The 15,172-nt window shown below is 44.1% G+C and overlaps 2 protein-coding genes and 1 pseudogene across 2 annotated transcripts in view; 1 reads left to right on the top strand and 2 right to left on the bottom strand.

Annotated features, from left to right (window-relative positions):
• Nucleotides 1-482: 482 nt before the first annotated feature.
• LOC124671140 lies at nucleotides 483-8,248 on the bottom strand (annotated as a pseudogene).
• LOC124671139 (pentatricopeptide repeat-containing protein At3g50420-like) lies at nucleotides 4,552-11,251 on the bottom strand. The gene is made up of 4 exons (XM_047207560.1): nucleotides 11,238-11,251; nucleotides 7,636-10,403; nucleotides 7,353-7,537; nucleotides 4,552-6,222 (listed from the first exon to the last, which is right to left on the bottom strand). The coding sequence occupies exons 1-2, from the start codon at nucleotides 11,249-11,251 to the stop codon at nucleotides 8,306-8,308; spliced, it is 2,112 nt and encodes a 703-aa protein (XP_047063516.1). The 3' UTR covers nucleotides 4,552-6,222; nucleotides 7,353-7,537; nucleotides 7,636-8,305.
• A 1,711-nt stretch (nucleotides 11,252-12,962) lies between these two features.
• LOC124671138 (peroxisome biogenesis protein 22-like) overlaps nucleotides 12,963-15,172 on the top strand; it is a 2,745-nt gene continuing 535 nt past the window's right edge. Inside the window, exons 1-5 of the mRNA XM_047207559.1 lie at nucleotides 12,963-13,260; nucleotides 13,336-13,512; nucleotides 13,585-13,632; nucleotides 14,970-15,026; nucleotides 15,111-15,168. Coding sequence (XP_047063515.1) covers nucleotides 13,150-13,260; nucleotides 13,336-13,512; nucleotides 13,585-13,632; nucleotides 14,970-15,026; nucleotides 15,111-15,168 — 451 coding nt within the window. The 5' untranslated portion in view covers nucleotides 12,963-13,149. The remainder of the gene's footprint in view (nucleotides 13,261-13,335; nucleotides 13,513-13,584; nucleotides 13,633-14,969; nucleotides 15,027-15,110; nucleotides 15,169-15,172) is intronic.

Below are 15,172 nucleotides of genomic sequence, written 5' to 3'. Positions count from 1 at the left end.
CACCACCACCACCAACCCCAAAAAACACTAACAATTGACTCAGCGACCCCAATGCAAGTCCTATGGTACGCCAGGAGGATTCCACTATCTCTACAATTTTCAGCATAGTAAAATCACGCCACAATTTATTTGGGCTGAGCAATAAACTGACAAATGCAACTTACATATCAGCATTCTTAGCTAACTAAGCTAAATACCGAAACTAATGTGGAAGTTGAATTTAGAGGGTTTTTGTCACGTAAACAAGTATGCTCTGCTACTTCAGTGCGGACCATATCAATTCCTAGTTTTTTTCACCTAACTATTCGATAGATGTATGGGGATAAAGGTAAACCATACAAATATGAAAATATTTACCGCAGCCAGTTCTGTTGCCATATCACGAGAACTGCACAGAGTTCCCTATAAAACTTACATTTACAACATTCCCTATAAAACTTACATTTACAAAAAAAAAAAAAAAAAAAAAATGTTGTCTGCATTACATCTTTGATCAACGCCCGGACAATTTGAGACAAAGGGGGCAACAGATTTTACTGCTTTACACAACGGGCAGGGGACGGTCTTCAGATCACCATCAGCCATACAGTTGTTTATTTGCTTCTATCGATGCATAGTCACAAACAATTTTGTCCGCAACATGAAGGAAAATTCAGATCTAACGATACGAGCCCCTGCTGCTAAATATAGTCAGCTAATGACACCTGAAGCGAAAGCAAGGAAGAAGCCATAAGCTGGGAAAAGGAGACATCATATGAAGGAAAGAACTCTTGCACAATGTCTGACTTGGTTTAAGGATGGACTTTATCATCCCTTCTTCTGATCTTGTTCAACTTCACAGCTGCCATGACATATATCGTATCAAAGAACCTATCAACCATCAGAAAATACGCAGCCCCCCAAGCCCTCGCAAAAAACAGTATGTTCCAAACAGACAATAGCCCGAAAATGAATCCCACCTCCACGGCAATGTATGTCATCGCATATAGTGTAGTATCTGTACCACCTTGCTGCTCATTTCCCGTTTCTAGAAATGGAGCCTTTCCAGAGCAGGAGCCATCCCGGAGAAGGCAGAGTGCAGCATTGCCAACAAAACTTTCATTTGCAAATGTGGAAAACTGCCCCCCTGTAGGGATTTCTCCAGTCAAGTTGTTATATGACACGTCAAATTTGGAGAGGAAATTCAGGTTCGTTAGAGATGATGGTATGCTCCCACTGAGATCATTCTGGGCAAAATTCAACACTTCCAGGCTCGACATGTTTGACAACTCGTCCGGAATGTGTCCTGAGAAGTTGTTCCAGCTCAAGTCCAGCAGATGAAGATCCACAAGATGGCCAAGTCCAGGCAAGACTGGCCCAACGAGGAAGTTAATAGAGAGGATGAGCGACGGTGGGAAGCTGCTGACATGGTTGTACTGCAAACCTTTGTTGGTTGAATTATTTTTCATAAATAATGGGAAGTCCTCTGATGAGGCATCGTCCCTCGGATAATTACTTGAAATTAAACTCTTCATCTGTGTTAAGCTCTTAGGAAGCTCCCCACTGAACGAATTGTTTGACAGGTCAAGGTAGAAGAGATTATTCAGATTGCCTAACCATGGTGGGATGTTTCCATTCAACTTGTTCCATGATAAGTCCAGCACTCTGAGACTCTCCAAGTTCTGCATCCAAGGCTGAATCATGCCTGAGAGTGCACAGTTTGCCAGAACAAGCACCTGCAAGCTCGTGAACCCACTGATACCATCCATTGGAATAGTTTCGCCACCATGGAAGTTCTTGGTAAGCACCAAAATCTTCAGTTCGGGCAGGTGCTGCAAGAGGCGCAATACCGATGACAGGTTGGTGAAGCCATTCTGCGCAAGCGACAACTGCAACAGGGATCGCAAATTCTTATAGCTATCTGGTATCTTCCCATCAAGCTTGTTCTTTCCAAGGTTCAGCGTCCTCAACTCGGTGCAACTCATGAGACCTGGAGGTAGAGGACCACTCAGCATGTTGCCCCCTGCATCGAAAACGTTCAGCCTTGGCAGTAAGTTGGAGTCAATGGTAATCTCACCAGACAGCGAGTTTTTCCTTAGGTTGATTATCCTCAGCATTGGGCAGCTTGACAGGGAAGAGGGCAATGTGCCACTGAACAAATTTGAGGCCAAGTTTAAGAAATCTAGCCTCCTCAAACCCTCAAACACGTCAGGGATGATGCCAGTGAACATGTTATATGACAGGTCAATATAGGTAAGCTGAGACAAGTTACCCAGGTTTTCGCTGAGACTACCAGAGAGCTGATTTTCTCGTCAGCTCAGACTCTTCAACTCTGATATCGTGTACAGGTCACTGGGGAGGTTCCCAGTGAGTCCATTGTGTCAATAGAGAGCTCGGCGAGCATCTTGCACCGGCCGAAGCCAGCGAATACCTCACCAGTGAACTCGTTCCTGGAAAACCGCAGTACCTTGACCGGTGCAACACAGAGGGTCCTGGTGTTGATGCTGCCGGAGAAGGTGTTGCTGCCAATATCAAGAACCGTCAGGTTTGCCGCACCAGGGAACGTAGGATGCGGTCCAGTGAATTTGTTGAAGGAGACATTAACCACCTCAATCACTGGGAACCCATCTTCGCTCAGCGGGAATGCCCCAGAGAACATGTTCACACTGAGGTCAAGCATCTGCAGCCTCGGTAGCCGGCCAAGCCCCTCCAGTGGCTGGCCGTAGAGTGAGTTGCAGGAGAGGTTTAGTGTCACGAGGCCATCGAGCAAGTTGATCAAGGAGGAGATGCTACCATGGAGGCTCTTGTTGAAGAGACTCAACCCGACAACCCTCCCAAGATCACAGGAGATTCCGGTCCAGGAACAGCATGTGGTGTCGTTGGGACGTCATCCGACAAGTCTGGCACCCTTCCTGTCCAAGCCATTTGAAAAAGCAAGAAGTGCCTCCAGGTCCGTGGGGTTGCATCTCTGGTTCAGAGAGTGGATGCCGTGTACATGGAGTAAAACATAGATGAGCAAGAAGTGGAACAACTAATAGCTTCCCATCTTTGGTGAGAGGTAGTAGTGAAACTAGAAAACGTTCCTGTAAAACATGAACAATTTGGAAGGACTTGCGAGGGAATTCTGGGCTAAATTCACACCTTTCTTCCAAGGCTGCATGAATTAAAGCATCAAGAACACACAAAATAAGAAATAGCAATTGCACAAATGCTCCAAAGCAGAGGAAAGGCCAGAATTGTCGCCTTGGAGATACCCTTGTCCACAAATCTATCTATACTATATATTAAGGGTGGAGCAAATCATGGCTCCTGAGCTCTCCACCCATGTGAGAACTGTAGAGCTCTATTTCCTACCAATCACATAATGCCACCTAGACGGTTACCTTTTCTTTCTTTTTTCAATTTTCTTTGCCGCGTATTCATTCCACAACTTTTTGATCGTTATTTTTTGACGATGTTTACCTACGTAACATACTTTACTCCTATGATGATCATTTGTCTTTCTATCCCTCCATTGTGATTCCTCGACACAACTTTTGGGTGTAACTTTTGACCGTAATTTTTCTATGCTCGTGATACCACTTTTTTTACATTTACTTTTTTAATAATTTGCCGATCATTTGTCCACCCAACTTTCCAACCATACCTTTCCAACGTTTATTATACTTCCGTAATTTTTGAGGGTACGTAATTTTTCGAGCGTAATTTGTTAGTAGTAATTTTTATTTTCTATTCTTCAGCAGTAATTTGTCGACATATTTTCGCAACCATAATTTACTGCCGATATTTACCCCGCAGTTACTCCTCGACGATGAGTAATTCTCCGACCATAATTTGTTACCATTTTTTCCTTCTACATTATTTGGTAATAGCTTTTAACACACACTTTTGCAGCTGTAACTTCCCAACAATAACTATCCTTTAGTAATTTTCTAGGATGGGTAATTTTCTGACGGTTATTCATCAACAGCAATTCAATTTTTTGTGTGTTTTTTAACTCTTTGCCAATAACTCCACTTTCCGCTGCCTCTTCTATTAGAGAAAAATTGTTCCAATTTTTTTATTAACTGCCTCATGATTACCCTACGGGCACGGCGTGCGCCGTGCTAATGCTTCTTAGTCTTCATAAATGAACAGAACTGGGAAATCAAAATTACTTCTGCAGTTGCTGTATCTAAAGTCAATGGGAATGGACAGTCAAATTTTCGTGAATAAATATGATATCATAAAGTGTGACATAGCCAAACTACGTTATTTAATTGAAGTTGTCAATTCCTAGTATTTTCCCCGGATTTCCCTAAGAATTGACAGTTACACACCGTTAGTCTTAAGGCGCAGTAGAAGTGACTATCCAGATGGGCTCCACTAGTACCTTAACAATGCAGTCTGCTAGATTGTTTGAGATTCTGTTTTAGGTACTGTAAGATTACACCTGGATTATGGCGTACAACAAATTGAACAGAGCAAGTTACAGATCACCATTAGCGAGCTACATTAAACAGTGGTACTAAAGATGAAATTAAATTTAGTCACAGTCAAAAAAAAAATTAAATTTAGAGAATCATTGACATATAAACAAGTATATTCTGCTATTTTAGAGTGGAGTATGTCAGGTTCATAATTTCCTCCACCTAGTGAATTTATAGCTATTGGATACACTGAAGGGGCTACAGAATTATGTAAGATTCATACAAACATGAAAACAATAATTGCAGGTAGTTCTGTGGCATATTGCGCTGGAACTGCACAAGTTCCTGACTGGCAAGAAAATATCAAAACAAGAAATGTAGGCAGTTCTATCACACCCGTACTGGATAAAGTTCCAAACTGGCAACAAGATTCCTTGAATTTTACTTACCACCTTACATTTATTAAGCAATCCACCTGCTGGCAATTAAACCGTGATTCACAGCTAAATATCAAGAGAGCAATTTTGGATCGATTATTTTTTAGAAACATGCAGGTTTGCAGCCTTTTCATTTAGAGGAAGTTAGAATTACGTACAAGGATTTTGGATCGATATGATTACCCAATTAGGACTCGGTAATAAACTATAAATTTGGAAGTATTTTGCTTTGGTTTTAATGAGGGTATGTAAAATCATATGTGTTGCTGAAACCAACAAAAAATAATTAATCAAAGTCTAAATGTCATGCTTTGACCAATAAAGAAAGGAATATCAGACCTTAGCCAGCTTACCTGATTGGGAGCACTTGACTGGGACACAGGTAACTCAGGAACATCATGACGTTAGTTAAAGCTGAACAGTTTTGTGTTCTATTACAAAAATTCAAGTGTATGCTCAGGTATATCTTGCCCAGTAATTTTGAATGTTCATCAGTTCATGTTACAGAACAAGATGTCGCAACTGGAGAATGCTTAAACTGAAAACTCAAGAAACCCTTGTCCAAATAGATACTCAACAAGCAACATCAATTTAAACACCAAAAGAGGGCATCACAGGGCTTTTAGGTACGACTATTCTAGAAATAACTATAGCTCGAATCTTTTCTGCTGATCACAGACAGACTGAAATAGAATCAAACAGACATTATAATGCAAGACACTGTAGCATTGGTCAAAACTAGCTCCTTTTTATAAGCAGACTCGAGCAATTGTCAGCTGGTCAATCCAATATTTAGTGTGTGCCTAGTCTCTGGAGGGACCAAAAAAAAATAGTCACACTAATGTCCCCTTACTATGAGTTACTTCCACCTCTGTAACATGTTTGATGCTTCTTTACTGTAATGCATTTTTTATTCAATGGTGCTAACGCCTGACAGTGTTAAGTTGGAACCTTAAATTGAAGCTGTCCCTTGATAAGTAAACCTTGTTTCTTTTGCTAACTCTTGCACTCAAAATCTTACCATAAATCAGTTTACTAGCTGGGACAAAGGAAAGCAGTCAAATTCGCTTTTAACAGAAATCTGTTAATGGCAACTTTGCCACTTGGCGAGAACTCATTTTCACAACTATATTTCCATCCATTGTGCCCTTTCCAACCACCAGCCCTGCAGAGAAGGCAAGAATCATATTTTAAATCTTAATACAGCTCACCTCAGGGTTTATCAACCATTAGTCTTCAGAGAAAAGCAAGTCAAATGCTCTTTAATTGAAATCTGTTCATGGCAAATTAGCCACTTGACAGCAAAGCCTTTTAAGAACTATCCAACAAATCCATGTTTCCCTTAAGTCTAAGCAACTCGTCATGACAGCCATCTATCTGAGTATGGAATTCATCATCTGCAGAGAACACGTGAACCATATTTTTAATCTCAAAAAATATCACCATTAGCTACCTAAATTAAACGGTGCAACTAATCTTGAAGTTAAACTTAGAGTGTCTTTGCCATATAAACAAGTATTCTGCTACTTTAATGTGAATCAATATCAAATTTCTAAATTTCCTCCACCTGGTGCATATATAGCTATGGGATACATGGATGGGGTGCAGGGTTATGTAAGATCCATCCAAATATGCAGTGTTCAGGAAATCGGCCAGTTAACCAGTAAAGTCGATTACCCTATCAGGCTATCACACCTGAACTGCACAAAACCGGCAACAATATTACTTGAATTTTACTTATCATCTTACATTTTTAAGACCTCCATCTGCTAGCCACTGTTCAAAAAATCGGCCGAGATACCGATTTATCGGCCGATTTATCGTGAATCGGGTGGTAACCGATAAGATTTTGGCATCTCGGCTAATTTATCGCTGCACCGATATTTCGGCCGATTTTCAGCCCGATGACCGATATTTTGGCCGATTTTGAGTGAAATTTCGCTGAAATTCGGTCTGGTAGTCGTTATTTTCGTTCTATAGTCTTGTAGAACTAAGCATTAGCTCAAAATTACCATTTTTATTGATTCAAATACAAGGAATCAAGGTAATAATTCTGTTTGATACTTCAACATTATCTATACATAGCATATTATAGAAAATTTAGTGCCAAAAATTAGGATTTACAAAAAATTAAGCCGATAAATGATCGAACGATAAAATCGATTAATCATCCGATAAGCGATTAATCTCCATTTCGAAGCTGACCGATAAGTTAGTGATTCACGATTTCTTGAACATTGCTGCTAGCAAATAAGCCATGATTCATAGCTAGATTATGATTACTTTCTGCAAAAGGAGCACAAGCAAGCTACTCATATCGTATTAAGAGTGTAATTTTTCGAACAATATGATTATCCAATTAGAAAAACTCAGTAAATTAAAACTTCAAAGCTATTTTCTTTTACTTTTGTATGGGGGTCTGTAAAATTATGTCTTGCTGAAACCAAAGAAAAACAAATGATGAATCAAATTCTAAATGCCACGCTTTCACTAACAAAGGAAGAAAATTAGACCTCAGGCAGCTCACCTGATTGGGAGCTCTTAACTGAGACAGGTAACTCGGGAACATCATGACATTAGTTAAATCTGAACAATTAGTGTTCTATTAGAACAATTCCAGTGTAAGCTCTGGGATACCTTGCCCAGTAATTTTCAATATTCATCAGTTTATGTCTATCGTAGAATCAACCAGAACACCTGGAAAATGCTAACCTGTAAAGTCGAGAAGCCCTTGTCAAAATAGATAGTCAACAAGCGACATCAATTTCTCTGAAAGACCAAAAGAGGGCAACCACGGGGATTTTACGTACCACTGTTCTAGAAATAACTATAACTCGAAACTTTGCTGCTGATCACAGACAGAGTGACAGACTGAAACAGAATCAAACAAACATATTAATGCAAGAAACACCGCAGCGATGTAGCATTTGTTGAAACGATTTCCCTTTTTAAAAGCAGACTTGAGAACTGTCAGCTGGTCAATCCAATGCTTAGTATGTACCTAGTCTCTAGAGGGACCAAAAAAAGTAAGCCAGACTTATGTTCTATTGCTATGAGTTACTTCCGCCTCTGTAACATGTTTGATGCTGCTTGACTATAAAGAATCTTCAATCCGCTAACACCTAACAGTTCTAAGTTGGATCTTAAATTGAGATTGCCTTGATAAGTAAACCTCATTTCTTTTGCTCAACTTTTACACTGAAAGTTGTACCATAAATCAATTTACTAGCCGGGGCAATGGAAAGCAGTCAAATTCTCTTTTAACTGAAGTCTGTTCATGGCAACTTCGCCAAATGGGAACAAACATTTTCACAACTATATTTTTCAACCATTGGGGTCCTTTCCAACCATCAGCACTGCAGATAAGACAAGAATCATATTTTTAAGCTTAATACAGCTCACCCCAGGGTCCTTATCAACCATCAGTCCTCAAAGAAAAGCAAGTCAAATGCTCTCTAACTGAAATCTATTCATGGCAACTTAGCCACTTAACAGCAATTCATTTTCAGAAGTATTCAACAATTGCATGTTTCCCTTAAGTCTAAGCAACTCGGCACGACAGTCATCTATTTGAGTATGGCATTCATCATCTGCAGAGAACACATGAACCATCTTTTGAATCTCAATCCAGCTCAGCCCAGGTTCCTTCTCAACCATCATTCCTCTGATCCTTCTCCTAATTTCAGCTACAATGTCCCACTTCCCTGCAGCAGCATAAAGGTTTGAAAGCAATATATGTGTTGACATGTCATCTGGGTCTTGCTCTAGTGCCTGTTCAGCAGCATGAACACCAATGGACAAATCTTTTAATGCTACACAAGAGCTTAGCAGAATTCTCCATAGCTCAGGACATTGCTTGGCAAATGGGGATTTCACCAGTAAATCAAGTGCTTCCTCCAATAAACCTGCCCTACTCAACAAACTCACCATGCTACTGTAGTGCTTGAACCCTGGCATAATACCATCAGTCATCATACAATACCAATAAAATTTCCCTTTCTCAACTAGTCCACAGTGGCTGCATGCAGAAAGGAGGGAGATATAAGTTACATGGTCAGGTTGCAGCTCATCATGAATCATCTCACCAAATAGCTTAAATGCCATTTCTGAATTCCCATAATTGCCATATCCCCCTATCATGGAATTCCAACTCTTCAAATCTCGCTTTTGTATGGTACAGAACACTAAATAGGCACCTTCAAGAGCACCATTTTTCGCATACATGTCAAGCAGGCTTCCAGAGGCACAGATATTCCCTTCATAACCACTTTTTACTACTTGAGCATGGAGCATCTCTCCTTGTTTAAGACCTGCAAGCTCTGCCGTGGAGTTCAAAGCACTGCTCAGAGAGAAGCTGTCAACCTTGTACCCTTCCTGAAGCATGCTAATGAAGTATTTCAAGGCCAATTCACCTTCGCCCAACGAAGAGTGGCCCGCCACCATCTCGGTCCACATAATCACATCTTTCTCGGCAAGGGAGTCGAACAAAACTCGCGCTGACTCTGCCCTGTCGTTTGTGAAATACATATTGATCAGCGTATTCCCTACAAAGACGCTGCTCTCAAACCCAGATTTGACCACTTGAGCGTGAATCGGCATTCCACTTTGCATTGCGGGTAAAGCAGCAGCAGCAGACACTAGAGCTGCAAACGTGTAATCATCAGGTGCAACCGGTTCACCAAACGGCGGGTCCTTGAGCCGCACGAAAGCATCCATGGCGCTCCATCCATCCCCAGCACCAGAAAACCCAGCGATCAGAGTGTTCCACGACACCAAGTCGGGTGCCTCGATCCTGTCAAACACACGCAGCGCGGTGCCCAGATCGCCGCAGCCAGAGTACATGCCCAGCAGCGCGTTCTGCAGCGGCGTGTCGGGGTCCAGCTCGTCCGACTTCACCACCCATCCATGCAGCGCGCGGCCCCCTCGGCTATCTCCGGCGCGTGCGCACCCACTCAGCACCGACGATAGCGTGCTCTCGGTGGGTGCCAGCCCACGCCGCACCATCCCGCGGAAGTGGTGGAGGGCACGAGCGAGGTTGCCGTACCGCACGCTGCAGTGGATCGCGCAGTTCCAAGCCACCACGTCCCGGGTGGGCATTTCGTCGAACACGCGGTGGGCGTGCCCCGGCGCCCCGCACTCGCAGTACATCTGCAGCAGGGCGGTGGGCACGATGTCGGTGGCGAGGAAGCCGAGCGCGAGGGCCTGGGAGTGCGCCGCGGCGCCCGCCCGGCCGTCGCGGGCCGCGCCGGCGGCGCGGAGGAGCGCGCAGAGGCTGGGCGCGGTGGGGCGGAGCCCGGACGCGTGCAGCTGGGCGAAGAGCCGGAAGGCGGCGTGCGGCGCGTGGCGCGGCGGGGAGCCGCGGGAGAGCGCGGAGAGGACGGTGTTGAAGGAGACGACGGAGGGGCGCGGCGTGGCGCGGAGGAGCGCGAGCGCGTCGGGGAGCGCGGAGAGGCGGGCGTAGAGGGCGAGGAGCTGGTTGACGACGAACGTGGTGGGCCAGCGCGCGGAGGGCGCGGCGGAGACCGCGAGGAGCGCGTGCAGCGCCCGCGCGCGGCGGAGGACGGCGCGGCGCGGGGAGCTGGCGCAGGAGCGGTGCAGCGCGTCGGCGGCGGCGGCGAGCGCCGGCTCCAGCGGGTGGAGGCCGAGGAGCGGCGGCACGCTTGGTGGCATCGGTGGAGCTGCACGCGCGCGCCCGTCTCATTTCGGACTTTCAGAGCATAGCGACCGACCGCGCTGGTTGCACGAATGCGCCAATTGGAAATTTTCTTAACTCAGTCACATAAGAAAAGTGCAAACGCACCTTAAGAAAAAATCATGCCGGATTGCATGGCATCACTCTTTCACTTTTGTTAAGGATGAAAACAACTTGTAGATCAACATATCTTGTTTCCCCAGTGCGGAAACAATTTTCATGTGCAAGCGTCGCATACCTCGTGGCACAATATATCTTATGTCTTGGTTATTTTTATACAATGCTCTCTCACTTGTGTTAATCCTCGTGAGAGGCTTCATACTTGAAGTATTTTATATCATCAAATATGTTGCTTCGCATAATTGCATTAGCCTCATTTTTGTTATCCGTAAAGCCTAAAATTTGTTTACAAGAGATTAAAATGTGTACAAACAACCACAAGTGATGTGCTCAGTCCATCGTGATCCTTCGCATGTGCATAAGCGTAATGTGGAGTTTTCTAGATAGAGAATATAAGCTTCTATACATTTATTTGTAAAGTGTGCAACTATGGCGGCAAAAGGGTACATATGATATTTACTATGAGAATGCCGAGCAATGTGAAAAGGCCATGAATTAGACCTCAAGGGCGAGGCACTCCTCGGCTTGGCGGGTCTGTTTGTGCGCGGAAGAGCTTGTCAGATGTCGTTTATTACTAGCATGCAGAGGTGGGGGCCATGCCTGATGAGCGGCATTGCCTTTATAGTTGAGGAGGATATCTCACCAAGAAAATCAACTTTTGGCTACTTGGGACCTGGTGTACAAACCAAAAGATCAAGAATATTCTGATGTGATTAATATTGTCAATTCAAACTAAGTTATTACTTATGCAGCTTCATCATAAGCTCTACAATAAGGAAGAACTTGACTCGGGTCAACCTAATTTGGGGAACATACCTTGCCACTTGAAAAAGCCTAAAGATGTCTTTTTTTCTGGTGGAGATATTGCCTAAAAAATCTTCTCTCTTGTAAAGCTTTGGTCACTGGCACATTTTTAAATGGTAGTACGGTCACGTGATGGGTTCTTGGGATCTGAAAACCATGCAACGCTTGATGTTAGCTACCTTTAGTTAATCCCTATGTTTTTTCTTGTCCATTTCTACCCTCCGTGATGTAGTCCTAAGCTTTTAGGTGCCGTCTTGCAAGATACAGTCACGTACATTTATTTCTTTTTTTAATATAAAATTAGACCATAGGGGATTCCTCTAGGGTAAAGGTTTCAAGAAAACATGCAACCATTCTCTTTGTTAAGAATGGAAATATCAAAATTCAAGAGGCGGTCTTAAAACCAAAATTATTATAGCAAACAAATTTGGGCCTCGCTCTCTCAGTTAGAGTAACAAGTTATTACTGGAGCAACCGCAGATGTCGGCAGGGGTGGATACATGATTGGGGAATTAGGTGGGCCAATGAGGCGAGGACGTTGGTCGTATTATTTAGGATCGGTTTTTACCGATCCTCTAACTCACTAAGCCGGAGCACCGCCAGCACGGCCCCGTTGTCCTCCCACTACAGTATTTTGTACAAATTTTTGGCATCTTGAAATTAGGAGTTGATCAGGGGCGTGAAGTGGGCCTCCAGAGCGAGTCCTTGGCTTGGGCCTTTTGGTGTGCACAAGATGTTGTGTGCTATGTCGTTTACTATGAGCATGCCCCGGGTGGTGGGGGGGGGGGCAATGCCCCCCCCCACCGGCCCTAAAAGTGCAATGTAACTATGCAACTCAATTCCGCAACTTCATAGGTGAAGCATGTGGAGTTGTATCAAACCCCTTTGGTGAAGCGGGGGAGGGGGTTGGTGTATATGTGGTGAAAATCCTTTGTTTAGTTTGTTAAATTAGTATACTCACATATTTACTTGGCTTAACCTATATATTTATTTAGTTGCTGACCAATATCACCATGTGGGATGAGAGATAAAATATATAGACGTGACTAGGGCCGAGGGCAATTTCTCTGCTCCCGAGGTCTAGTTACCCATTTGTTTTTTTTCAAAATTATTGCAAACATATTTTTGATAGGAATGGAATAAAATCCTCAAATAATATACATGTGTACTCTATGAATCAGCAAGGTTCCATGAAAGAATATAAATGAACGTCATATGTGTAGAAAAAAAGAATTACTTCCATTAGATAGCAATCTCTAGTATTATTAGCAAATTATACTGACATTGTTTGCAATTGTTTTCCATGTGCGGCTCACAAACAAACCTACGTTTATTTAGAATTTGCGGATTTGTAGTTTAGTTCAATTTTATTGTATTTTAGTTTGTTTAAACTTGTAAAATTCACTTCTAGAATTTGTTTAAACTTTGTAAAATTCACTTCTAGAAGGTTTGCAAAATGTAAAGGAGAGTCGAGCACTCGAGCTGGGTATTCCAAAAGCAAATTACGGGCACGCGCTTCCTTTCCTTCCTTGCTCTGCGAAGAAGATAAGCACAGGTCCGTGCTCTCCCCAGTCGTCGCGCCTCGCTTCGCTGGCTCCGGTCGCCTCACACGACTCCGCCCGCGCTTTCCCGGCCTCCTCCTCCTCGCACCAATCCGGCGACCCGCCGCCAGATCGGCCGCCTCCTGCACCACGCAGCGCCCCTCGCAATGCCGGGCCTCGCCGCCGCCGAGCTGGACGCCGTCTCGCTGGTGCGCCGCGTCGCCCGCGCCCTCAACCGCCGGATCTCCGACCTCGTCGCCCTGCTCTTCCGCCACAAGGTAACCACCCTCCTCCGCCCCCCCCAACCCATCCCCGCGCGCAAACCCTAACCCTAGTCATCAACCTCCGACCAGAGCGCGGGGTCCTTCGGCGCCGTCGCGGGCTTCGCCATCGCCGTCGTGTTCGCGTGGAAGTTCCTGCGCTCCTCCTCGCCCGCGCGGCCCCGCCGGCCCGCCGCCCCCAAGCGGCCCCTGCCCGGTTCCGCCGCGCCTGCCACCGACGCGACCGAGCCCGTCGGTGACTCTGGGAAGGTGCGTCCCTTCTTCGTGTTTGTATGTGGGCTGGGTTCGTATTGCTGACAAGAGTTAATTTGTGTCTGGCAGCTCTCAACGCGGCAGATCGTGGCGAGGCGGCTTAGCGGGTGCAGAAGGGTAGGTTCTCTTCCTCGTATTCATTACCTCCATTTGTGGCTTGCATGAGAACTAGATATGTATGAGCCTTACATCGGCGCAACCGGGATATTGATCAGCGGTGATGCACGCAGAGGAAAATATGGTGTATTTGACCCTATAGGATTGCAGTGACTTCAAATCTATGGTAGTGCTACCAGTAATGCTCTAATATTTTCTGGACAGTAATCTTTGCTGTTGGAGTTCACCGCTAGTAATGCTAAGGAAACGTTTATGATCTATGAACGACAGTACGACACTGACGTCAAAGCATTTAAACCTATGTAGTCACCACTTAGGCCTCGGTTGGTTTGCTGTTCTCTAACCAGAAACGGAGGTATCTAATACGGAACTTTGGAGATCACACTAATACCTCCGCCTGGCTCCGTAATATCCGGAGCTGAACCGTATTTAAAACATCATTCCAAGCAGGCCCTTACTGTAAATCAAGGAGTAGAACATTTATTTAGGCACTGTGTTGGTTACATTTTTGATGCACCTAATTTACGGCTGTCGAGCTCAGGGCTGGTGCATTAATAATTACATACTTACATACATTCCATGTGTAATTTTCTCTTGCTTTGGTCCCTAATGCGCAGGACAATGATATTTGGCAGTTAGACCACAGCAGTAGTTAAATCCTTTATAATTTACCTTATGGGACCACAGAACAAAATGGGGAGAATGCTGTAGAGTGTGGTTGGCCGCCTAGGACCCTGGTTTAGAGGAACAGGCCCATAGGACGCAAAATCTGGTTGTTCGGTACTGGGCTGATAAGTTAACCTGACTAACCAGTTGCTAGATAGAAGATCTCTTCAGGAATTTCTGGGGACAGACTTGCTAGAGGCGCCCATCTAGATGTAACTTGGCCATATCTTTCCAGATTAGGTAGTTATTCATCTATAATTTAGTTAGATCAGTGTATAATTTAGTCATCTATAATTTAGTCAGATCAGTTTATACTGAGGTTTCTTAAGGGTAATAATAAGGCATATGAAGGTGTAATAAGACTTACTAAATCTTTATACTAATATTCTTTCTCAACTGCTGCTATGCTAGCCAAATCATACGACCAGGTTGGGCCCAAGACTTGGAAGGTTGAGTATAAACTAGCTAGCCTTTCCTGCATCCTAATAGCCCTGCTTAGGTGCCTGGCAACTCTTGATGTACTGAAGCCACCCTTCTATTGGGACACACTTACTCTCATATTGATATAAGTCGATACACATTGCCACAAGAATCTTTCTCACCATTTTGGTGATACTTGAAATATGTAAAATATGGTTTCTAACAGAAGTTTATAAATATACTTTATGCAGGTCACTTGCCAACTAATTGGTGTTGTTTTTGAGGAGAAATCTCCTGAGGAGCTTCAGGTTCAATTTCTATGCTCTTAAGATACTTATCCCTCCCATAATTGCTGCTAACCACCTGCCATCTGCCTTGTCTCCTTGATGCAGAAACATGCCACTGTTAGGCCCTCAGTGGTGGAACTACTACTGGAGATATCCAAATACTGTGA

The sequence above is a fragment of the Lolium rigidum genome, chromosome 7 (assembly GCF_022539505.1).
Source record: "Lolium rigidum isolate FL_2022 chromosome 7, APGP_CSIRO_Lrig_0.1, whole genome shotgun sequence".
In the NCBI taxonomy this organism is placed as follows: Eukaryota; Viridiplantae; Streptophyta; class Magnoliopsida; order Poales; family Poaceae; genus Lolium; species Lolium rigidum.
Note: the sequence above shows the minus strand (reverse complement) of the source record. Positions and strands in the feature narration are given on the sequence as shown.